Source organism: Myodes glareolus, chromosome 14 (assembly GCF_982192425.1).
Source record: "Myodes glareolus chromosome 14, mMyoGla1.1, whole genome shotgun sequence".
Taxonomy (NCBI): domain Eukaryota; kingdom Metazoa; phylum Chordata; class Mammalia; order Rodentia; family Cricetidae; genus Myodes; species Myodes glareolus.
This window is the reverse complement of record NC_142039.1, coordinates 40,961,243-40,985,435: the sequence shown is the minus strand read 5'-3', so window position 1 is coordinate 40,985,435 and position 24,193 is coordinate 40,961,243. Positions and strand designations below refer to the sequence as shown.

Genomic DNA, 24,193 nt, shown 5'->3' with positions numbered 1-24,193 from the left:
AGCATAAATGAGTTATTGAACATGTAGAAAAGTGACAGATAAAACATATTACACAGACCAGCGTGGTGGCCCGTACATTAATTTCAGTTCTCAGGATGCTGAGGCAGGAGGATCATTTTGACTTCAAGGCCATTCTAGACTGCATAGTGAGTGTCAGGCGAGCCGGGGCTACAGACTGAAACCTTGTCTCAGAATAAAAAAATAAAACAAAATAATAAAAGTGATGTGCAACCAAGTTGATGGCACATGCCTATCTGTAATCCCAGCCTTGGAAGGTGGAAGTAATGCAATCACTTCCCGTTTATTATTAGTTGTATAATGTGCTTGGTGCCAGTCTGGGCTATACGATCCAGCCCTCCCACCCCGATGAAGAATAGTTACATTTGTTTGCTTCTGGAAGAAGCTGCAGAGGTTACCGCCCTCAAGTGACTTTTGGGGGAGGAAGAGGAATTAATCTTGCAAACAAGAAGGGACAGAATGTTCTGGAAGAGGGAAGATAAACACTGTTATCTAGAGGTAGTGGTTTGAGTCACCACACCAACTCCAAATTCTGCCCATTGGTGGGACAGCAGGGAGAGTACAGGAGGAAGAAAGAGAAAGACGTAATTGTTCTATCAAGTTAGCAGCTGTATGTGAATGTACAGATATTCTAATTATCACCTGCTGTCCCATGGCCCCTCAGTCAGCCCCCCTGGCCACTCAGACTATAGTCTGGTAAGGCTTCTGGTCCCCAGGCTCTCCCACGACCTCGATATATAGGTTTAAATTAAGTCTCTATCATTCTATTTATCAACAAGAGTCAGAAGTCAAAGGCAGGCTGAAATCTGCTAGCTCAGAGAGACTAAGAAGCAACTAACTGACCTTGGCTTTTGGTGGGACACTCTGTAAGAGAATCGAGAGCTCAAACGCTAGTTCCCACCCTTTCCTTCCCGTGTCCTCTCTATCCTAATTGCAGGACTTCTCTATGACCAATTCCTGTTAGCTAGTCACTGGCTCCACCCTCTGACTCAAGGTTTAACTTTATCGGGCAGTCTCAGGAGTGTCAGAGTTCCATCAAAATATCCCACAACAAAAAGACTTTTCCCTTTCTGCAACCGTTTGACACTGAGACATCTTTGTCATCTGCAAAGTACACATTGGTGTTGGGCCACCACTGTCTGGCAGCAACAACTTTTTAAAGACTTATTTTTAATTGTATATATATATATATATATATATATATATATATATATGTGTGTGTGTGTGTGTGTGTGTGTGTGTGTGTGTGTCCACCCAAGTGTGGGTTTGTGCACATGAGTGCAGATGCTCAGGAGTCCAAAGAGGGTATCAGAGCCCTGGGGTGCTCATGAGCCACTCAACATAGGTCCTTACAGGAGCGGTCCATTTTCTTAACTGCTGAAACTTCCTTCCAGCCCAACTGACATTTTTATTCTTCAGTCTGATAAGCCAGGGCGTATTTAAATGTATTGCATAAAACGTTTTAAAACACAAATTACCCACAACTGATGAGGCAAGAATTCAGAACTAAAGACTTGGTATTTTGATAATGTGCATATCCTGTAGGTATGAGCAAGCTGAATGTGGCGTTTCTGATCGACAATCAGATATGCAGGGATTGTTACCTTCTAATCCCTCTTGCCGGTCCTTAACGTGCAGAGAATTTTAAGCAAAACATAGTATAACCAGATTTGTGCTTGGGAACAACCCACATCCTGGCAGTCCAGTGAGCCAACTGGGGTAGCTGGCTTGGATCTTAATCATAATGATTAAGAGAAAAATAAAGCAGAAGAAATTTTGTCAAAAATATAAAGCAGTTACTTTAAAATTCTTTTTAATTTATGTGTATGCATGTATATCTATCGTGTGTGTTGGTGCCCCAGGAGACCCCTGGAACTTTAGTTACAAATGGTTGTGAGCTTTCATGTAGGCGCTGAGAACTGAACCTAGGCCCTCTGCAAGAGCAGTCAAGCTCTTAACTGCTGAGACATCTCCCCAGACTTCAAAATTACAATATAGTTATTAACTTTAATTTCTAAAATGTTCACCCGGACCAATAGGAAGCATGAAGCATCATGAAGCCCCATCCTCAAAACAGACAGTAACTGGTCTGGACAGCTCCGGCCTAGATTATACCAAGTGGTTTGTCAGTGTGTGAAAAATGACCAGCCTTGCTATCATAAGAAAACTTGATAATAATAATAATGATTTAACAAATTTTACATTTCCATAGTAAGCATATAATACCTCTCTTTGCTGGCAGAGTCAAATGTATGATCCTTTCAGAAATAACATGTATATCCTTTGATCAAATGGTAATATTTATAAATTATATAAATACTCAGCTAGCATATGAAGGAGTTATCAAATTTATGAACAAGGAAGGACCTTTGCCAAAAAAAAAAGACCTGACCTCAAATAGAGCCTCCCCCAATACATTCATTCTCCTGCCATCGTGTGTCCTAGACTCTGAGCCACAAAACACTTCTCCTTCGAGCCGGATTCGAACCAGCGACCTAAGGATATCCAATGTGGTTGTTCTACAGTCCTCCGCTCTACCAACTGAGCTATCGAAGGATGATAACGGTAGCTTCTAACAAGGTCTCAAGTAGCTTACCCTGGCTTTAAATTTAGTCTATATTTGTGAATGGCTTTGAATTTTTGATCCTCCTGCCTACAGCTGGGAATGCCAGTATGAGCCACCATGCCTGATTTTAAACACCACTGAGGATCAAACTCAAGGCTTCATTAATGTAAAGAGGACACGCTTCCAAATGACAAGTGCATTATTTATAATAGAAAAAAAACCCACCAAACATTCCATAATCTTGGCAATTACATACTTTTTAAAAAAAGCAATGCTTTTAATTATTCAGGAAAACTTACTAATTGTTTCTATGATTACATAAATATAAAATAAACACAAGAACAATATATGTCTGCTATCACTAATTGATGGGTTTGCGGTGATTTCATTTCTAAAAATGTTTTTCTTCATTTTCTCATTTTTTGGTAACACATGTAAATTCAAAACAAAATGAGGAGTTGCTGATCTCATGAGTGACTTTAGCAGGGAGAAGCTCAAAGTCCTTGTGAGCTGGGCAGTTGTGCCACCGTGAAGGTGGGTGTCCAGTAGAATCCTGCCACCCACACACCAAATCCTGAAAGTGTCCCGAGTCGTTGTGGCCTCAACCCTTTAATTATTCACAAATGTCATGATAAAGCAATTTACTTTCTGGGCTCCAATTCTTCTTTTTCTTCCTCTTCCTCCTCTTCTTCCTCTTCCTCCTCCTTTTTATCCTCCCATACCACTCCCTTTCTTTTGGTTTTTAGTTTGTTCAAATCAGGGTTTCTCTATGTAGCCTTGACTGTCCTGGAACTCATAGAAATCCATGTGCCTCCTTGAACTCAGAGACCCATCTGCCTCTGCCTCCCGAGTGCTGGGATTAAAGGCGTGGGCCACCATCTGGCCCGACCGGGTGGGCTCCTATTCTTTTGCCTGCTTCGCTTCAAGTACTCTTTCAAATGCCTCCTTGCTCAGCATAATTCAAACAAGGTATTATTAGCACTAGTCTTTTGCTAAAAACAAAACAAATCAAGCAACAACAACAAACCCCACTACCCCAACAACAACCATAAAAAGACACACACACAAAAAAAACCTCAACTCTCTTTTGTTCAAACAAGTTCTTTATACGTAGCTCTTGTAAACCTCGATCTTGCTATGTAGCCTAGGTTGGCCTTAAATTTACAATGATCCTCCTGCCTCCTGAGTCCTGAATTTACATGGGTGAACCACCACACTGGGCTTATTGTCCTTTTCAATGCTAAAAGAATTGAAGCTTGAAGCTACAGGGGTAAATTAACTGCTGATGGCCTCACGCATCATTTTAGTTACTCAGGTTCTCTGTCTTTTTCTCCTCATTTCTTATGTTCAGTCCAGTTCTTCAGTGCATAATCTGCTCTCTTAGAAGAGGAGGAACAGCGAACCACTGGACTACCAATCCCTAGTTCACATCCTCGGAGAACTGGTTTTTGTTTTTGTTTTTTCCTAAGAAAATACATTTGGCCACTCAGCGGGCAGGCTTCCCTTTCTGCTGGTTCTCACTTTGACCCTAGGGCTACAAACAGCTTTTTCTTTTGGTTACTCTGGCTCCGGTTCCTTTTTCCTCCCTGACCACTGAAGTGGGTAGGTGCTTCACTCTCGGCTCAGCGAGCCACAGAACAACACAGCTGTCTTTGTCCAGCTTCTCTGGGCTGGGCTTTCTGCTCCTCACGCTCCTCAGCGCTGCCCCCCTCTTCTCTTTAGATAGGCAGGACTGTAGCTCACTATGTAACTCACGGAGATCCTCCAGGTGCTGAGCTTACAGGTGTGAAACACCCCTTCCCATATTTTCTCTCTCCTCCTTCATTTCATTTCATGTTATCCATGTCTACCTCCATGGCTTTATCTTTATTATCATTTCTAAGCATGGATAACGAAATGTTCTACTCAATATGATTTGATTCTATTTCTTCTTCTTCTCCTCCTCCTCCTCCTCCTCCTACTTGTAAATGAAGAGATTTCGCCATTTCTTCATTTATCTGAAACTGTCTCAGAACCCCCCTTCTGGAGACAACTGAGGACTGGACGACTGAGTTTGCTACTTTATGCATGCCTGACTGGACTTAGAGAAGGGTGTGGATGGGCACTCTTGTAACATGGACTGAAAAATTACCGTTTGGGGGAGGTACAGTGCGCTCCAGGTTGGAAAGAACTGGTGGAGAGCAGGGCCCTTGCAGAGCCAATAGTTACCGCATGACCATTTATCTCCCAGCCTGAAGCTCCTGACGACTCCATCAGCAGCCTGTTGCCCCAGCAAGGTTGGAGATGGCAGTTCCCCCCAATTCCTGCCTCTTAGCTTATCTGCTCACCTTCATGGTCCTGCAGCTGCCCACGCTGGATTCAGGTATGTCTGTGTTCTAGTCATCTCTTTGATGCAAGGATGAAAGGTCCCTGTAAATGTCAGTGACCCAGTGTGGCTCCAGTTGGGGACCTCCACCAGAGTTCAGTGGATTCAACGAAAATGCACCCTGGTGGTAGTGCATGCCTGCAGTTCCAGCACTAAGAGGACAAAAGCAGATCTTTATGGATTCAAACCTGCCTGGTCTGCACAGAGATAGTCTGACCAGCTGGGGCTACCATAGGGAGACCCCAGGTTTTTTGCTTTTGTTATTGTTGTTGTTTTAAATCAAAGGAACTGGGACGCTGGGTGTGGTGGTGCACACCTGCAATGCTCGTTGAGAGTTGAGGGCAAGAGAATCCAGGCTACACGGTGAGCTGGAGGTCAGCTTGGAATCTGTGGGATCCAGTCTAAAAAACAAACAAAGCAACAAAAGGAATAGTAGGCAGCTTGAGCTTCTTACTTTACTAGAAGCCAGTCTGGTCTGTAGGTCCTCTATCCCATCCCATCGTCCCATCTGACCTTATTTATTCTGGCAGCTCCCTTCGATGTGATCGCACCTCAGGAGGCAGTGGTGGCCCTACTGGGCTCAGAGGCCGAGCTGACCTGTCGCTTCTCCCCAAACGCGAGCGCGGAGCACATGGAGGAGCTGCGCTGGTTTCGACAGACTAGGTCGCCAGCTGTGCTTCTTTACCGGGCTGGTCAGGAGCAGGAGGACCAGCAGATGACCGAGTACCACGGGAGGGTGACGCTGGTGACCGACGGGCTCTCGGACGGCCGCGCTACTCTGAGGATCCGAGGTGTCAGGGTCTCGGACCAGGGGGAGTACCGGTGTTTTTTCAAAGACAAGGACTACTCCGAGGAAGCCTCTGCGCATCTCAAAGTGACTGGTGGGTACACAGAGGGCTGCGTCGCCGAGTCACTTCGCGCCTAGACGCTCGCTTTGGAAACTACCGGGTTCATTCTCCAAATCATTTTGAGGTTGAAGAAGACAGGCCGGCGCCCAGTGGGAGATGAGTGGGAAGGGGGCTCCACCAAGGGGGCGGGAGGCAGAGTGAGATGGCGTTCCTGCGGATACTTCATTTTAATTCTCCGCACTTTCCCTGTCTAGAAGAGACTGCTTCCTCCAAGAAATATATAACATTCTTAATTGAATTTTTTTTTTGAGACAATATCTGCTATGTAGCTCTGACAATCCCCCTGCTTCTACTTACACAGTGCTTGGATTACAGGTGTGCACCATCGCTTTTGGCGATTGCATCCTTCTACAAAGTACACCGTAATTCACTAGATCAGTTCCCAGAACTGGTTTAAATTGCGTGTGTTTTCACGCAATTATATAAGGCTGTGGTGAGCGTCTCAGATGCTCTGAGCAGCTTCGTGGATTAGTGCCTAAGGATTGACACCCTAGCATTATAGAGTGTGGTGCGTCTCTAATGTTCTTCATCCACCCCCAAAAGGTTTTACTTTAACTCATATCCCCCCTCAACACCGCGAGATAATATGGAAAGAATACATTGAGCTCTGACTTCCCTGCTTGCTATGATCAGAATCAAGTAAACCTCCTACTCCGTGTCTCCTGCTGTGAAACCAGTAAGCTATATCCAACAAGAATTCGCAAAGAGGAAATAAAATTTATTATTATCCACTTATTACCTAATAAGTGAAAAGTACTTTGCCAATGGCAAAAGCATTATATACTTTTAAGGAAACTGCTACATCTTAGACTAACATGTATAATACATAAATGTTGCATTTCTTAATTTATTGTTAGTTGATTCGTTTATTTCCTTTGAGAACGGGGCAGTTTAGAAACGCTTTAAAAGCTTTTTTTTCCTCAATTGCCCAATAATGCTTATACAACCAGCCTACTTAAAAGAAGTGCATTCCCACACCGGGAGTCGAACCCGGGCCGCCTGGGTGAAAACCAGGAATCCTAACCGCTAGACCATGTGGGAGATGCTGTACATACCCTTCTCTCGCCTCCTCCTCCAAAGTACAGGATTACAGGTTTTCACCATACTTGTTTTAGGTGCTAGGAAGCGAAAGTACTTAAGTCTTGCTGCCCCTAGTCCTAAAGTGCGTTGCCATGTTTTGCCATATCTAAAGTACCACATATAACTCTCATGTCATTCTAGGGAAGTGCATCTTAAAAAGACTGATTGCGTATATAATCGTGTGAGGTGTGTGTGTGTGTGTGTGTGTGCGCGCGCGATTGCTTGCTTGCTTAAATTTAAACTGGGTGAAGTGACCTCCTGCAATTCCAGCAATTGCGAGATAGAGGCAGAAGAATCAAAATCAGTTTTGGCTACTGGGAACCTCATGAGTTCCAGGGCAGCTTCGCAGCATAAAGCCCAGCCTCAAATAACAGAAAAACTTACCTAGGTATTTGATGCCATAAAACTATCTTTAGCCGGTCGTTGTTGGTGTCTGCTTTTAATCTCAGCCCTAGGGAGGCAGAAGTGGGAGGATCTCCGAGTTCTAGGCCAACCTGGTTTACAGAGAGCTTGAGTTCCAGGGCAGAGAGAAGCCCTGTCTCGAAAAACAAACAAAAAATAAAACAAAACAAAGTCGGATGGTGCTGGCGCTTGGGAGGCAGAGGCAGGACTTCGTGAGTACGGGGACAGCCTAACTACCCTCACTGTACAGAATGTGTTTTAAGACAACCAGGGTTACACAGAGAAACCCTGTCTCAAAAAACAAACAGAAAAAAGATATTGTTATTATCTTTTATGAGTGCTAAACCTTTAAATGATGGCCATTTTCACATGGAAAAAGTAGTTATATGTTTACTTTGTTGTTACTGAACTTTGTGTGTGTGTGTGTGTGTGTGTGTGTGTGTGTGTGTGTGTGTGTGTGTGAGAGAGAGAGAGAGAGAGAGAGAGAGAGAGAGAGAGAGAGAGACTTGCTAAATAGCAGTTGGCTGGTCTGAAACTTGCTGTACTGACCAGGCTAGCCTAGAACTTATCCAGTTGCTTCTGCCTCTTCAATACTGAGATCCCCCACCGCCTCTTCAATACTGAGATCCCCCACCATCACACGCTGCTGTTTTGGAGATATGGTCTCAAACTTATTATGTAGCCGAGGCTGGCTTCGAACTTCTGATCCTTCCTCCTCCACCTCTTGAGTGCTAGGACTACAGCTGTGTGTCCCCAAGCCTGGCCCTATGTTGATTTTTGTTAGGGCATAATTGTGTGAGGAAAGATGAGGTTGAACCCATTTAGGGAAATTCCGAGTCATCAGCTTAGGTAAAGGAAAGTTAAATTATTGACTATAAACCTCAAAAAAAAAAAAAGAAAGAAAGAAAGAAAGAAAAGAAAGAAAGGAAGAAAAAAAGCCTTCCAAAGTCTTTTGGAGATGGAGGTATGGTGGGTAGAGTGCTTGTTTAGCATGCACAAACCCTGGGTGGGATCTTCAAAGCAGCATGAAACGGTTGTGCTGGCCCCTAGAAGTAATATCAGCACTTGGGAGGTAGAGGCAAGAGGACCAGAAGTTCAAGGTCATCTTCAGCAGCATAGTTCGAGGCCAGCTTGGGCTACACGAGATCCTGTCTAAAAAGGAAAATACCTTTCTATCCACCCCTAAAATTTCTAACCATAGTTGCCTCATCTCCCAAATCGTTACATGAACTTCTAACTACAGACTTCTTTCTTGACTCTGGAGCTCCTAAGCCAGCTCTTAGTCATTGTTCTTGCTGCTCATGCTGGCTGGACAAGTACCCCCGTGTCTACCCATAGACTTTTGCTCGTGTTCAAAGGCTGTTCCCAATAAAGCACCGTCTCTGATAAGGTATAAGAAATTATCTTTATTGTTTCTTCATCACATAGGACTAGAGGAATCCCACCTATTCCCAGCCCACGTTTGCCTCCTCTCTGTCTTTCTCAAACTAAGATTATCATGCTCCCAGGAAAGTACCCACAGGAAGATTAAAGCCAGCTTCTCTCTCCATAGCGCTGGGCTCTGATCCGCACATCAGTCTGGGAGTTAAGGAGAATGGACAGATCCAGCTGAAATGCACCTCCTCTGGGTGGTTCCCAGAGCCAGAAGTGCAGTGGAGAACGCCCTCAGGAGACAGCCTTCCATCCGTAGCAGAGGCCAGCAATCGTGATGAGGAAGGCCTGTTCACTGTGGCAGCTTCGGTGGTCCTCACAGACAGTTCCGTCAAGAATGTGTCCTGCTGCATCCAGAATCTCCTCCTCGGACAGGAGAAGGAAGTAGAGATCTCGGTACCAGGTCAGCGGAACGCATATTGGACTGCCATGTTGACAGAGACTCAGGACAATATCACCTGGGGCCCCGGGTCAGAGGGGGCTTCATGGTAGAGTTGCCTCCATCGTCCCTGTCCCCACGGCTCTTGCCTGTTGACTCGAGGGAAGGAAGCCCTGCCACCTTCATTTGAATAACGATGCTGAGGGTTGAGCTGTGTCTAGGTGATAGAAGGCTCGGGAGCAGGAGCGTGCCCAAGGTCCTAGGCTCCTCCTCTAATACTCCATACACAATCCCCATGCAGTAAACATTCCAGAGCTGAATTTTAGGATAAACGAGTGAGACAGCGAAATTCTCTCCTTGGGGCCTTCTTGACTGAACCCTTATCCTTCAATAAGTAGGGACTAAATTACTTTTCTGATTTGACTCTGCCCTCCCTGTACCTCTGCTCCCTTCCTCACCCCACACTGGAGCTCCATATAGGCTGCCAAGTTCCTCCAGGAAGTAAGCTCTTTTATCATTCCCTGGTTATTACCTCTGGTTTTGCAGGAATCATTACCTGTCTATTGGCCAACACGGCTTATTCTGTGATGCATGTGGTCACCCTTCTGCTCCCTTTACCTCCAGCACCTCAGTGGTAGTTAGCAAGGGGTTTTGTAACACCAAGTGGCCCATTAGATTTTTATTTCACATATGCTGGCCCTAAATGGCTCTTCGAAGCTTGGGGTTTTTTTTTCCCCCCAGAGTCAAATCTCTCTGAAAAGTTTAGTATGGAAGAGCAATCCTTGCTGTGGGGGTTGGGGGCTGTTGAGGGCATCCCCATCTCTATCTCCTTTGGCACCAGAAGGGAAGCTGAAATTATTTAGTTTTCCAAACAATGCCCTTCTTCAGTTTGTTTTGTTTTGTTTGTTTAGCTCCCTTTGTGCCCCAGCTGACTCCTTGGGTAGCAGCTGTGGCCGTCATCATCCTGGCCCTAGGATTTCTGACCATTGGGTCCATATTTTTCACTTGGCGATTATACAAGGAAAGATCCAGAGAGCAGAAGAGTGAATTTGGCTCTAAAGGTAAGTCACAGTGCCCACAGGGCTTCTTGTCACAGCTTCCAGAGAAGTGGGACTCAGGCCAGTTCCAACAAGAACGTCCAACAGGAAAACGATGGATCTTAGAATTCTGAAGTTGGATGGAATTATGAGCCTTCTGAAACAATGGGCACCTAGTGTGAAGAAAACTGGGTGTGGCCAGGCAGAGTCAAATTCAGCTCTCACTGTTCTTTTATACCTTCTGTCCTCTCACAAGCCAGCTTCAGGCCCTCTGGCCAATTCTAACCCCGCATCTCAGGAAGAATCTTATGATTAAGATCTAGTCCTAAGCCAGGAGGAACTTCCAGATGATTTCTTAGAAATATTGTTTTTGCCGGCAGCATTTCTGTTCCTGGTTCACTGGGTCACCGCGGATTAAACAGTTTCTCCTTATGTGTTTCTCATTCTAGTCTTCCTCCTTCCCCTTGCCTGTTATAAAAAGTCACTGAAATAACTTTGTTTCTTTTCCAGAGAGACTTCTGGAAGAACTCAGTAAGTTGTCTTCTTGTTTTTGACCCACAATTTTCTCCCTCCTGTCTGTTAACACAGCACTGACAGTCTCTCTGTTTTACAAATCGCAGGGTGTAAAAAGACTGCGCTGCATGAAGGTCAGTGGTTCTGAGCTCCTCCGTGCCTCTGAAGCCCTGTCTCGGGAGGGAGTCAAGGACCTGTGAGGCTTGAACACAAGAACAAGCAAATGTTCCCTTTAGTGACAGCATAGAAAGGGGAAAGGTGACAGTAAATGACCTCAGCACCTTCCGGGAGGCATCACAGATGAATGGCTAGCAGAAAAGCCCCTTTGAGGCTATCCCACTAGGTAGTCGGTTCTTAAGTCATTCCATAGTTGCAGGTGAGAGATGGGTCTGGAGAGAAGGGCAGCAAGTGAGGGGCCATGCAGCTCTCCTACTACAGGGTTCATCAACTCCTAAGTCTGCTCCACGTATTTGGGAAGGAAGATTAAATGGCCAAGTACCATCGTTGATTCTCTCTCTCATTGCCTCCAGTGGACGTGACCCTGGATCCAGACACAGCGCACCCCCACCTCTTTCTGTATGAGGATTCAAAATCAGTTCGCTTGGAAGATTCACGTCAGATCCTGCCTGATAGACCAGAGAGATTTGACTCCTGGCCCTGTGTATTAGGCCGAGAGATCTTCACTTCAGGGAGACATTACTGGGAGGTGGAGGTGGGAGATAGAACTGACTGGGCCGTTGGTGTGTGTAGAGAGAATGTGGTGAAGAAAGGGTTTGACCCTATGACTCCCGAGAATGGGTTCTGGGCTGTGGAGTTATATGGAAACGGGTACTGGGCCCTCACCCCACTCAGGACCCCTCTCCCTTTAGCAGCACCTCCTCGCCGGGTTGGGGTTTTTCTGGACTATGAGTCAGGAGACATTTCCTTCTACAACATGAGTGATGGCTCTCTTATCTACACTTTCCCTAGCACCTCTTTCTCGGCACCACTACGTCCTTTCTTTTGCTTGTGGTCCTGTGGTAAAAAACCCCTGACCATCTGTCCAACTGCCAAGGGGCCTGAGAAAATCACAGTTATTCCTAATGTCCAGGATACCGTGCCCTTGTCCCCACTGGGGGAAGGCTCCGCTTCTGGAGAAACAGATACTCTCCATTCTAAACTGATACCTTTCTCGCCTAGCCAAGTGGCACCTTAATGTACCAGCTCCACAACTTCCCTTTCCTCTGTCTACTCCCACGTGTTCTGAAGCTTCAGTCGCTCGCTTCCTGCAGTCCTGTTTCTTTCTGGTGGGCGGTGATTAATTCGCCTTGGGCAGGAGGGTTTGCTGCTGCTAGAGAAGGCAGGGAGAACGGCTTTCCTAATTTGTTTTCGCACCAATACTGGGGAGATTGAGAGGTGATTTCCAAACTGTTTCTAGTAGCCACATCCCTTCAGATCAGAGCCTACATAGGAGGGCTTGGTACGATCGGTCACCGGAGGGTCCAAGAGGGTCCAAGGCTGGCATAAAAGGGTGGCATCAACATTTGGAATGTGGGTCAATAGGTTTTAGGCAAGGGCAAAACAAAATAGGATGCTGGGAAAGGAAGATCTTAGACTAAAAATCCCATAAAGAAATTTAGAGAAGGCCTGACAGGAGTGAATGAAGTAAACTTGGTCCAGTTGGGTACATGTGTCCTGTCCTAGGGTTTTTCAGAACCATATCTCAAATTTTTTTTAGTAGTTAAATTTTTTGACAACTTAATCATGTATATAATGCATTCTAATTACTCTCACACGTCTCTATTCTCTCTTATTTCCCTCCTCTCCCCCTCAGCAATACCCCTTCTTGCTTCAAATCTGACACTGAGTTTAACTCAGGGATATAATGAGGGCTCTCATGGGAACATGGATTTGGAGCTCTCCACTGAAGTTTGCTGGGCTCAAGAGGACAGGCACAACTGAATACAATGATTTTCCTCTCCCACATCTGACAGTTTCCAGTAGATACAGTAGGTAGGGTCCCTATCGTGGCTAACTGTTGACAGAGCCAGCTTTGTGCGGGTCTAATTCAGGAAACTACAGTACCTGTGAGGTCATGATTGTATGTACCCCAAAGAGCGCACTTCCCAGCCGTTCTCCCTATCCTCTGGATCTTAGGTTCTTTAGTCTTCTCCTTCAGGACGCGTCTTGAACACTGTATCTTACATTTTCCAAGTCGTGTTCTATAGGATAGAGGAGGCTGGCCCTACTTGTAAGGGAGTAGAGCTGTGAGCAAGCCAGGCAGGGCTGAGAGGAGTGGGAATGAGCAGGGCTAGAGAAGAAACCAGACAGGGTTAGGATAGAGGGGGATTTGAATCAAGCCTGCAGGTTATTTACGCAGGTGTCAGGCCCTGTTCTTCTTTCTGTGCCCTCCTCTGTCTCCCTCCCTTCAAGGTCAATCCGACCTCACTCGATTGACTTCACTAGGTAGGAAGGTGTGTGTGTGTGGGGGGTGTAGGTAGAGGTTTACTGTGTTGCTCAGACTGACCTTGAATTCCTCATCCCACGCCTCCACTTTCCAAGTGCTAGAATTTCAGCCGTGTCCAGCATGCCTAGTAAATCCACCAGTTTTGATTCAGCCTGCTCAGGGTAACATCATTATCTCTGTCAGTCTCAGCTGCATGCTCCCTCAGCTTCCACTGCAATGCTCAGCCACCTCACAGGTACCTTCAATTCCCTTCCACCACCATTCTTTTCCATGCTGTGCTATTGCTTAATATAGCCTACCCAGCCTTCCTAAATCCTGTTTTGTGTTAGGACCCCCAGTGTTGCACCATGATGTTCAACACAACTGGACAGCTTGTTCCTATTTGTGTCTGCTTCAGTGTCCTCCTGCCTGTTTTGGAATTGTATGTATCCAATGGCCTGCCTGTGTGTTCAAGCACTTCCATTTCTATTGTATTTCTTCCAGCTTCCAGAATAATAAACAAACAAACAAATAAGTAAGTAAATAAAGTCTGATTGCTGAAGGCAGCTTCCAAACTTTCATTTGTTTATCCCGGTAAGAGGAACTAGATTAAAGGGAAACAGGACTGAAAGCTGCCCGGGGACCCTCTGCCTGCTCCACCAGTGCTGATCTGTGTGGTCCCAGGTCTAGGCCTGCAGGAGAGATTCACCAGATTCAGGCGGGGACGGTAGCTACTCATGGGGATCAAACTACCTTCAAAAAGGTCGCTGTGCAGAGAGCTTCCTGCTCTCAGCCTTGTTCCAAGGGTCACTTACTTCACTTCTATGGCTGCTAAGGTAATTGTGTTGGTGAGTAAACCTGGTCACTTGCTCAGATGAACCAGGAGGGTACAGCTCCCAGCAGAGCTCTTGCTTACGGTGCCCCAGTCTTGTACTCCATACTTGGCGCTGCCCCTCCCCCCATATGACTTTGACAATTAAGTCTCCAAACACATGAAAGTTGGGGGACACAGTCAGACCACTGCAGGCTCTTCCCTCCATCACCTCCCAGCACCAAGTGTCTTCTTTTTTCCCTTCCTTCTCTCTCTCTCTCTCTCTATCTCTCTCTCTCTCTCTCTCTTTCTCAAACACTAGCCACCCTATGCAGCTTGTCGTACACTGTATTCCTGGGGGGAAAGCTTTACCTTTGCTTTAAAAGAATGAATTTAAGGTGAGCATGGTGACACATGCCTGTATTCCCAGAACTCAGAAGACAGAGGCAAGAGAATTGTCACATTTGAAGGCAGCCTGGACTCCACAGTCAGTTCAGAGGTCCACCCAGGACATATAGCCACACACCATCTCAGTAAATAAATGCATAAGCAGGTGTGTTTATTTGTGTTCAGATTTTACTTGTAGAAATTCATAGAAGTCATAGTCAAGACATCCTTTTAAAAAAGGCATTGGCGGGTTGGGGAAATGACTTACCAGATAAAGTCACTTGCTAACCTTGATGACCTGAGTTCAGTCCCAGTGACCCACACAGTGGAAGGAGTTGTCGTGACTCACACAGTGGAATGGGTGATGGTCACACGTTTGCCCAGATCATGTTCACCCGTACACACATACACATACACATGCTAAATATGTGAATAAATGTAATTAAAATGTTACATGCTTAGGAAAGGTAGACGAGTGCGTCATTGTGTTTAATGTGTAATATGTATCCTAACCGGCATCTGTAAAAATCTCCCACGGAATATATATGGAACGGTATCTCTGAGATTAGAAAGAAAAGGGGTCTCAGAACTGGGCATGGTGGTGCATGCTTGTAATATCAGCATTCTGGGAACTGAGTGAGGAGCTACATAGTAAATTTTAGGGCCCTACCAAAGGGGGCATGGTGGAGTGGAGAAAGGATTGCTCAGATCTCAGTCAGCTCTACCTCTGCTTCCCTGTGCCCCACTGTATTCAAGGCAAGAGGTCTTGGGTGTACTAAACAGTGAGATTCCTAGGGGACACCGAGTCCTGATTCCTGCTGCTCCAGTTCTAGCCTCTGTATGTCACCTGTATGTCACTTGTATGTCCTAAGGTGACCTGTATGTCACCTGTATCACCCTAAGTAATGAGGAGGGTTACTCACCAACATCACCTCATTTGTACAGTAACAGCAGCCTTTAAAAAGAACCAAACTCAGTTGGATGTGGTAGTATCTGTCTGTAATTCCAGCTCCTGGGAGGTGGAGGCAGGAGGATTAAGAATTTAACAACAACCTCAGCTACTGGTGTGGTGTAAAAGTCAACCTGAGCTGTATGCGACCTTGCCTCAAAACAAAACAAAAGCATAATTTGAGCCAGAGTCCTGTTCCATACTGTCCTGAACACTGTTATGAATGTGGCTACACTCTCAACTTTAAAAGAGAGATTCCGGCTTTCACTAAAGTTTAACCCTGAAAACGTGCTCTCAAATCTGGATGCATACAGAGTTTCTTCAGGTAATAAGGGCACGTTAAAAACCCAGCCATCGTCAGGGTGACATAGAGTGTTCCTCTTAATAATAATAATAATAATAATAGCAACAACAACAATAAATTTTAAATTTCTGTCATCTGGTGACACTCCCAGACATTCTGATTTAATTGATCAGGAAAGAACTGTTGTCCTAAAGCGTTGTCAAAAGCGTTACCTACAAACTTTCCCTACTTTCTGCTAATGTTGGGGGAGTTTCTCTAAGAATTACAGAAATACTATGATTTATTTAAGTCATGGATTTCACAACCGTGTGGAGGAACTGTTAGACCCATAATGTGGAACGTTATCTCCTAAACTTACTTAAAATTCTCAAGTCAGGATTATATAAAGCTATGGTGTACAAAATGTTCTGATATGTGGAACATTGCAGAAAAGCTGAAGTTACAAGCCATAACTGTTACCACACATATTTTTGTGGCGACAACCTTTAAAATCTCTCAGCAATTACCAAGTATGTGGAACATTGTTATTAACCATATTCTTGTTTTTAAACAGCAAAATTTCAGATTCAGTAGGTCTGGGTGGAGCTGAGCGCCTGCATCTACCTCGATATCTAGAGCTGGACATTTCACTCACAGTGTAAGGGATTAAGCAATGTTTCGTCAATGACATTTGAACACCAGAAACCGTCCAAAAGTAAGGAAAGAAAGAAGAAAGAAAAAAGCAGTTTCTAGACTACACACGAAGATTGAAGCCTGTGAGGCCAGTGTTTCGGAAGCCGAGGCCGGCTTGGACGACACGAGTTTCCTAAATCTCAAAATCTAAAACTAAGGTCGTGGTGGAATGGGTGAAACAGTTTTTTAAGGCCACGGGGACAGAACGATTTGTCTGGGTCCTTCGGGCAGTTCGGTGACTGGACCTAAAGCTGTCTGAAACCAGAGCTCGGTTCCTTCGACTTCCAGTGAGACTCCGGGGACACCATCCCCACGGCTGAGTCGAACAGTAGGGAAATCGGTCGCCCTGCTCTTGATTTGCGTTTGGAAAATCCACTGTTGTCGAGGATCGCTATAAAGTACATTGATGGGTTTAGGAGAGAAACGATTTCTGGTTTTCGCTTTTGTTTTTGTCTCTAAGAAGCTTTTGCCTTAGGCCAATGCACACAGCGGTGCACAGCTCGGACTCTCAGCCTCTGGATGTGCCTACACGGGGAGACCGTCACCTTGGTGACAGAGTGCCCCGTCCGGGAAAGACAGGCGGGTGAGCACCCACCGGCTTCCCGCTGAGGACTCGGAGCAGACCAGGCTGCAACCCAGCCCGCGCTCCGTCCCGGCCAGAAGGCGGAGGGTTCCGAGCTGTTAATTGTGGTCGCGGCAGGAGGTGTTCACTTAGCTACAGCGACTAGTTCAGAGTTGAAACGTTGTCAAACCTCGACTGAAAGGTGGCAGAGCGTGGCGAATAGCATTTTGGAAAAGATAGAAGTAAGAGCGGAGCAGGCTGGTTCACAACGAGTCAGGATGGCCGAGCGGTCTAAGGCGCTGCGTTCAGGTCGCAGTCTCCCCTGGAGGCGTGGGTTCGAATCCCACTCCTGACAAATGTTTGTTTTTAAAAATTTACTCAAACTTAATTTAGTTTTGTTTTGTTTAGTAAACATTTTATTTTTCTTTCTTAGTCTAACTTAAACAATAGATGCACTGTGTAGTTGCAAGATAACTTGGAGGCTAGAGATTTTAATATTTTCTTTGTTTACAAGAAAATTTAGATGAATTTTAATTCTTAATTCATGACTCACTATCATCACTTATGTCTGCATCCTTACTGGCTACGCAAATCACTGGTCTGAACTTTTTTTTTTAAGTTTCTGGTTTTGTCAGAATTGCATATATACTAATACTAGTTAAGATCCTACAAAGATACAGAACTGGTATGTATATGTCTGTCTGTCTGTCTGTCTGTCTATCTATCAATATCTACTGGGATACAAGAAGACAGAGAAAGGCAGATGCATAAAGAGATTTAACACGAAGGCAGGGTTCACAGTTATCTAGGCTGAGAATCACCATGATCTGCTGCTTGTAAGTTGGGAACAAGGAAGGTAGGTGGCCTAGTTCAGTCCAGATATGAAGGACTGAAAGTCTAGAGAGCAGAGGCTATGAAGTCAGTCAGATCGTGTAGCTCCCCACATTCACCACATTCCACCATCCCCACATCCCACCATCACACCCCACCATCCCCGCACCCCACCATCCCTGCACCCCACCATCCCCGCACCCCACCATACCCACACCCCACCATACCCACACCCTACCACACCCACACCCAGTCTAAGCCTGGATCAAGCCCGACCATACTAGAACCGTCAGTCTACTGAGTTAGGAAGTTCCAGAACTCTGGAGACCCCACGGCTGTTCAATTAGACATTTAAATTTAACCATCACACTGTTGGTGGTCACATGGTTGATGGCCAGGCAAGGGCTGATCTCTAGAGAGACAAGTAAACAGGACATGTTCAGGCCCAGCCCTGAGGAGATTTGTAAGAAACTGTTACAAAGACACGAACTGGGTGTAGTTGTGGATGTCGGAGACACAGGAGACCTTGTGTATTACTCAGGTATATTATTCAGGTATATATTTCAAAGAAAAATATTGAAAAGAACCTCTAAGAAAAGAATTTTATTTGGCACATTTGGAAGTAAAGTCTAGTCTATGAGCTTTCTGTTGCTCTGATAAAATGCTGATGAAAATTAGCCTGGGGAGGAAAGGGTTATTCCAGTTTACACATTATAACTAATCAAGCCAAGTCAGTGCCAAAACCTGGAAGCAGAAACTGAAGCAGAGACCGATGCTTACTGCCTTGCTCCCCAAAACATCTACCAGGGGGTGGCACTGCCCTCACTGTGATGGGCACTCCTGCTCCAGTCATTAATTGATCACACCTAGGAGCAGTTCTGATGGAGGCATTTTTTCAGTTGAAGTTACTAGTTTGTCAAACTTGCAAAATCTAATCACCACAAAGACTAAAATGTAAAGCATGATATGCACGAACAGGCCAGGGTAGCTTTTGGTAAATCTGAGAAGGAAGAAAATGTTGGTAGTTCTATTATGACAGAGAAATCCATACACATTGTGACAAAAGGAGGTTCAATGACATTTTTAGTGTGTGAACTGACGTTCCCTCAAAAAAGATCACACATTTGTGTTGAAAGGTATGATTAGCCCTCTGTGGTTTGGGGAGTTGGCATGTTAAAAATCAAGTACCAAAATTAGCTTGGGCTATATCTTTAGTCCCCAAATAACCATTTATCGACTACTTTCTGTATTGATCAGGGAATGTATTAACTTAGGAAAGCTTTCCCTTTCATCAACCCAAAAGCTAAGAACGACATCAGAGGCATTTAAAATCTATAGCAGTTATTTCCCCAGTTTGGTGTAACCTGTTTCCCTGAGGTCCACTATCAACAACAACAAAGCTGAAGTCTTAAAGTGAAGGCAGGCTGTTTGGATGAACCTTTTGTGATCTTAGCATACCATGCCTCTGAGCTTTGTGCTAGACCCACCATCCAAAAATGGTGCCCAAGTGCTCAGTTTCTGCAGTCAGCCTGGGGCAGATAGGCAGGTCTGGTGAGAGGAGGAGACCGCGGTGTGCAAGAAGTGGAGAATAGTCTTTACTCTTAGAATGGAGAAAGGGGGAGTGTAGGCAGAGAGAAAAATCAGAGAATTTGCCTTCTCATAATCATTGCTGCTTACAACACAGTGGGAGTCAGAAAGCATAACTACCTCCGGAGCTGTCCTTCAGAGTATCAGGACGCTCTGTTTCTACAAAAGCAGTCAAGTCAGGCATGTGGAATTTTCTGTGCCAAGTGCTGGGAGCTGGATCTTGGGAAATGAGTAGGGGTTTGGCAACTACTCAGTGAGTTCCTGTTTTCCTGATCTTGTGAGAACACTCAGCTAAGATAACTATACATTTTTTTTTCTTTATTTTTTCAAACTTCTGAAATTCTTTATGCTGCAGAAGGCTCTCCAGTCCTAAATCTTCTTCAAGTCTCTGTATTTCAGAGTGTCAATGATGCTACAGATTTTCAGATGTTCCTTTCCAAAAAGCTCTGAACACAATACAGCTTTAAAATGAATCATGAAGGTTTATATAGTTGTCAGAGGTGCTATGGGGCTTTCCCCAACAGATTTATCAACCACTTCAAAACCGGGTTTTAAAAAATAAACAAATGAAAGAAACAAGCCATTTGGGACAGAGTATGAGAATACACCTATTCAAGATTCCTGGCAAAGAAAATAGAATAGCCAGAGGTCCTGTAGTTCTTGCAGGATTTTTTTCTTTTCTGTCTGCTTTCCCTGATAATAATTTTTGTGTTTGCTGGTGGGAGGGAGGTTGTATACTACATGAAACAAAATTATAGGAACACTAATAAATGCATAAATTTGTCCCTAAAGAAATGACTTTAGCTTCCATCTCCTTGTTATTGTTGTTTTATTAGAATTCACGTCCCAATCTGCATTAATACTTTCGTGAAGTGCATACAGTGCATGAAGATAATTTTGATGTTACACTTGGCAGAGCGGTTCATTGAACACCGGAAAAACCACAAAAAGGCCCCGCTGGGATTCGAACCCAGGATCTCCTGTTTACTAGACAGGCGCTTTAACCAGCTAAGCCACGGAGCCCGCACGCGTTTCGGGCTTCAAATCAACAAAGAAAAGGAATGAACCTCGCTTTTGTTTATTTTTACAGCTTTCTTTTTGAAGGCGGCCCAAGCAGATCCTCCGATCCTAAAAATGGTCCCAGCTACGCGTCAAAGACCTAAGAAACCGCTCGGTTGCAATAGAAGTGAGTCCTCGTCGGCGCGGTTTGGGAGAAGCCCGGGTGAAGGCTGGATGCACCTCTGCAGCCCATCAACACGCTGATAAAACCCAGGAAAAGCGAGTAGTCGGGGCCCTCAAAAGTGTGTGTGTGTGTGTGTGTGTGTGTGTGTTACACCTATGTTCCCAATTCCCAAACGGTCCATGCAGCAAGTTTTTTTGTTTTATGATTTTTAAGTTAACCTGAAATGTAAGATTTTGGTCATTTTTTAATTACCTCCATGTTCTTCCGTCCCCCTGTAAATTTAGGTTTCAACTATCTCCTTCTTTGTTCTAAAATTAACGAAAAGAATTCCAAACACAAGCCTTAAAAATTTGTAATCTGACTTCATAATCAACAGCCCGTACATGGAAAGGAATAAAGGAGAGGCTGGTGTTCACCAGCTGTGGAGGAAAAGCCTTCGTACGTTTGGCCAAAGGGTCTGGTTTGACAAAAGGTCGAGTAAAGAGCATTTGCAACATTTCCGTATTGTCTCCGGAGCTGTGCATTTGTGTCTGCTTCCAACCTACTCAGTTCTCCCATCCTTGGAGTATAATTCAGACAAAGGAAAACGGACAGTTTACAAACTGTTGTTAGCGTTGTAAAAGTAACTTCACAAACGAAACCTGCAGGTACGGTCGGTTGGGTTTCCTAAGACCGATTGTCCCAGCAATGACGCTAAATTCAACATTTCAATATTTCTAAACTGTGTTGATAGTTGAAGAATTTATCAGACTGTAAGACAGCCAGCCACTGGACGACAAAGGTGGGGCACGGTGACAGTCTGAGAGTGCTAGGGCTCTTACTTTCATTAGAAGAATTATGAACTATGAACTCATTTATGATCTATGATGAACTTGATGAAATAAGGACCTGTTTCTTTCATCTTAAATTTTAGATGTCTTATTGTGTGTATGTGTGTGCTTCCCTGAATGCAGCGCCTGAGGAGTCTGGATGGGGCAGTTAAATCCCGTGGAGTTGGAGCTTCAGGCCTAACTTGGGAACTGAACGGAAGTTCTTTGGAAGAGTAGCCGAGTCATCTTTTCAAACCCCACTTATTAATCTTATAGTTAGCCAGCATGTTGTTAATGGTGTGTTCAAAGGCTCAGTCGCAAAATACAGCTTTAACCAAATTGTGGCAGATGTCAGACAACAACATTGTATTTGGTTTGTATATTTCCTCTGACTGAAAACTGGTGACATTTGCATGGAATTTCTAAGAAGTCAAGGAATTGTTGAGCCTGAGAGAACTCCTGGAAAATAACGAAACTCTGATTAACCCTTTACAGACCTGCGTGAGTTGGGCTCACACTATAATCTTAGCCCTTGGGAAGTAAAGACCAGAGGTTAAGAAGTTCAAGGTCATCTTCTTCAGCTACAGAGGATGTGAGGTCAGCCTTGCAATAGGAGACTCTGTCTCAAGAAATCAAAACAAGTAAGTAAGCAACAGAAATAAAGAGAGTGGATGTTATTTTCCTGCAGCCCCCACTATGGAGTAGGAAGGCAGGCTCATAGAAACCTCATACTTACTCTGCTCCACACATCTGAGATTGGAGACAGGACAGAGTCTTACGTCACATACTGTTCACATTAAAGAAAAGAAAAGAGACAGACAGCAGTTTTCCTTATGCCTTGGAGCAAAACCAAAAGAGAGTACATTGAGACCCAGGAAAGAGTTCAACATAGTAGTAGATTAGTACGTCAGCTTGGTCAGGCTGTAATGCCCAGTTATGTACTTAAACACTAACATAGCTGGGCATAGTGGGCTCACCCAAAACCCAGGCTACCTACTCAGCAGACAGGCTGTAGAAGTTTTAATCCTGTCAATCATGTAAGGCAGCTAATGATGTACTCTTCTGGATTTGGTTTCTCTACCTAATACAATCACTGACTAAAAGCTGGAACTCTCTCTCTCTCTCTCTCTCTCTCTCTCTCACACACACACACACACACACTCACACTGGAGCCAAATAAGATTCACCCAAATAAGGTGAAGCAACACCTTGCTTTGGACATTATTCAGTAAATTGAGGCAGATAGAAAAGGCCTTGAAATTTTGCAAAATGAAGGGCGTTTCTGTAGATTGAAAACAATAAGACAGGCATGTGGACAGAGTATCCAGCTATCTGGGTTAAAGCTATTTTGGACAAACAGAATGAGCCCAATAACTTTCAGAGATGCCCTCTGATCTAGCCCCATCTCTGAGTGTGATGGGAATAAACAGGACCTGGAGCCGCTGAACTTTGCTTCATTACTGAAAATCTAAGCACACAAATGTTCATGCTTTGTTTGTTTGTTTGTTTGGAGACAGAGTTTGAGGTAGAAAGATGCTTGCTAAAGGAAGAATCGGAAGACTGCTTTAGCTCTGACCATCTTGTCTCCCTCCACCTCCTCAATGCTGGAAGTGTAACCATGTGTGCCTGTGACTTTGTGTTGGTAACATATTTCAACATAATTGGTTTCTTTTTGAAATCATTTCTTTTTCCTTACATATATTAGCATCGTTCTGAGATGGAGTAGAAAAAGACATCAAATTACCTTGGGGGTCTGAGTACAAAACTTGAAGGGAAAGAGCCATGTTTTTTAGGACAAAGCATTAAGTAGGCTTCCCTTAATGCTTAAGTGTAAAAACAGTTGCACACGTGCTTAGAGTTGTTGAAACTGTATGAACCCAAACTAAATCGTTTTCTAATCTTAAGATGTATAGCCTCAATATCAAGCAATTTACTTCTATTTTAACAGCCCTTGATTTATTTAAAGGGCATGAATAGATACCCTTTTCAAAAGTCTCTACTGAAGACTGAAACACGCATATGACAATTATCTTTGCTTAGAAAATCTATACAAATGTGTACCGGAATTGACAGTTCCTAGAAAGATATAGCATGCTGAGACGTGTAGTGGAGACTGCCTATTGAGGTCTTATTTGGTAAATGTTTGGGGTAGGGAGCCTCGGGACTATGATATGTTCCACTTTCCTTCCTTATTGTATTATTTTTTCCTCCATATCTATCACAGTTTTATTTAGAGCTTTACTGTCTATGTCAAAACTATCATGTTTTCTGTAGGGTACAGGAAGATCCGTTTTCTTCATTATTTTATGTCCCGTGCATCCAGCAGGGGATTGAATGAATGTGGGCTTGAGTAGAAAAGCCACATGGGGACACCTCTCACCGCTGTTTTGTTGGGGGGGGGGGGTGACAAGAGGAGGGGGTGGGGCAGAAACAAATCTAGAAGTAAAAATAATAGAGTCTCTCCTAAATAAAACATAAATCAAAAAGACACTGCAGTGTTAAACTCGGGGAGCAGCATCACTAGTTGTCTGCCCCACCCAAAGGCTTACGTGTGCAGGGCCAGTGGCGCAATGGATAACGCGTCTGACTACGGATCAGAAGATTCCAGGTTCGACTCCTGGCTGGCTCGGAGTGCATACTACATATTTTTCTTGACTACACGGATTTTTAATGAAGAAAATCCATACACGTCTGAGTTTGTCTGAAACAAAACAAGAAACATGAGGATTACGATGAGACCGTCACTTTTATTGTAGCTGGGTGTTTTGGGGTCACTCTGTAACCCAGCCGGCTTGAATTCATAGCAATCCTCCTGCCACAGCTTCCCTTACGGCTCAGCGCTTTTTTTTTTTTTTTTTTTTTAGACCAAATTCCACGTCCGGCCATGCGGTGGCGGCACCAGCGTTATCTGCGGAGCCGTGATCCCCAGGCCGGGCTGTTTCGCCAGTCCATTTTGGCTTTAGGTGATTTTAAG

The 24,193-nt window shown here is 44.5% G+C and overlaps 1 protein-coding gene and 5 non-coding genes across 7 annotated transcripts; 3 read left to right on the top strand and 3 right to left on the bottom strand.

The window, feature by feature from the left end:
- Nucleotides 1-2,485: 2,485 nt before the first annotated feature.
- Trnay-gua (transfer RNA tyrosine (anticodon GUA)) lies at nucleotides 2,486-2,574 on the bottom strand. Its single transcript is given in 2 exon segments — nucleotides 2,486-2,521; nucleotides 2,538-2,574. It is a non-coding gene; the product is annotated as a tRNA-Tyr (tRNA).
- Nucleotides 2,575-4,193: 1,619 nt separating this feature from the next.
- On the top strand, nucleotides 4,194-13,690 carry Btn1a1 (butyrophilin subfamily 1 member A1). Of its 2 annotated transcripts, XM_048428097.3 has the most exons (8): nucleotides 4,194-4,367; nucleotides 4,815-4,946; nucleotides 5,480-5,830; nucleotides 8,892-9,173; nucleotides 10,061-10,210; nucleotides 10,697-10,717; nucleotides 10,807-10,833; nucleotides 11,230-13,690. In XM_048428097.3, exons 2-8 carry the CDS (start codon nucleotides 4,868-4,870, stop codon nucleotides 11,892-11,894), a joined length of 1,575 nt encoding a protein of 524 aa, XP_048284054.2. In that variant the 5' UTR covers nucleotides 4,194-4,367; nucleotides 4,815-4,867; the 3' UTR covers nucleotides 11,895-13,690. The 2 variants fall into 2 exon arrangements, with proteins under 2 accessions (XP_048284054.2, XP_048284055.2); XM_048428098.3 differs by lacking the exon at nucleotides 4,194-4,367 and having other exon boundaries at nucleotides 4,586-4,946.
- On the bottom strand, nucleotides 6,827-6,898 carry Trnae-uuc (transfer RNA glutamic acid (anticodon UUC)). The gene has a single exon. It is a non-coding gene; the product is annotated as a tRNA-Glu (tRNA).
- A 3,391-nt stretch (nucleotides 13,691-17,081) lies between the features above and the next one.
- Nucleotides 17,082-17,164, top strand: Trnal-cag (transfer RNA leucine (anticodon CAG)). The gene has a single exon. It is a non-coding gene; the product is annotated as a tRNA-Leu (tRNA).
- A 3,012-nt stretch (nucleotides 17,165-20,176) lies between these two features.
- Nucleotides 20,177-20,250, bottom strand: Trnat-agu (transfer RNA threonine (anticodon AGU)). Its single transcript has one exon. It is a non-coding gene; the product is annotated as a tRNA-Thr (tRNA).
- Nucleotides 20,251-23,775: 3,525 nt separating this feature from the next.
- Trnar-acg (transfer RNA arginine (anticodon ACG)) lies at nucleotides 23,776-23,848 on the top strand. The gene has a single exon. It is a non-coding gene; the product is annotated as a tRNA-Arg (tRNA).
- The last annotated feature ends 345 nt before the right edge of the window (nucleotides 23,849-24,193 follow it).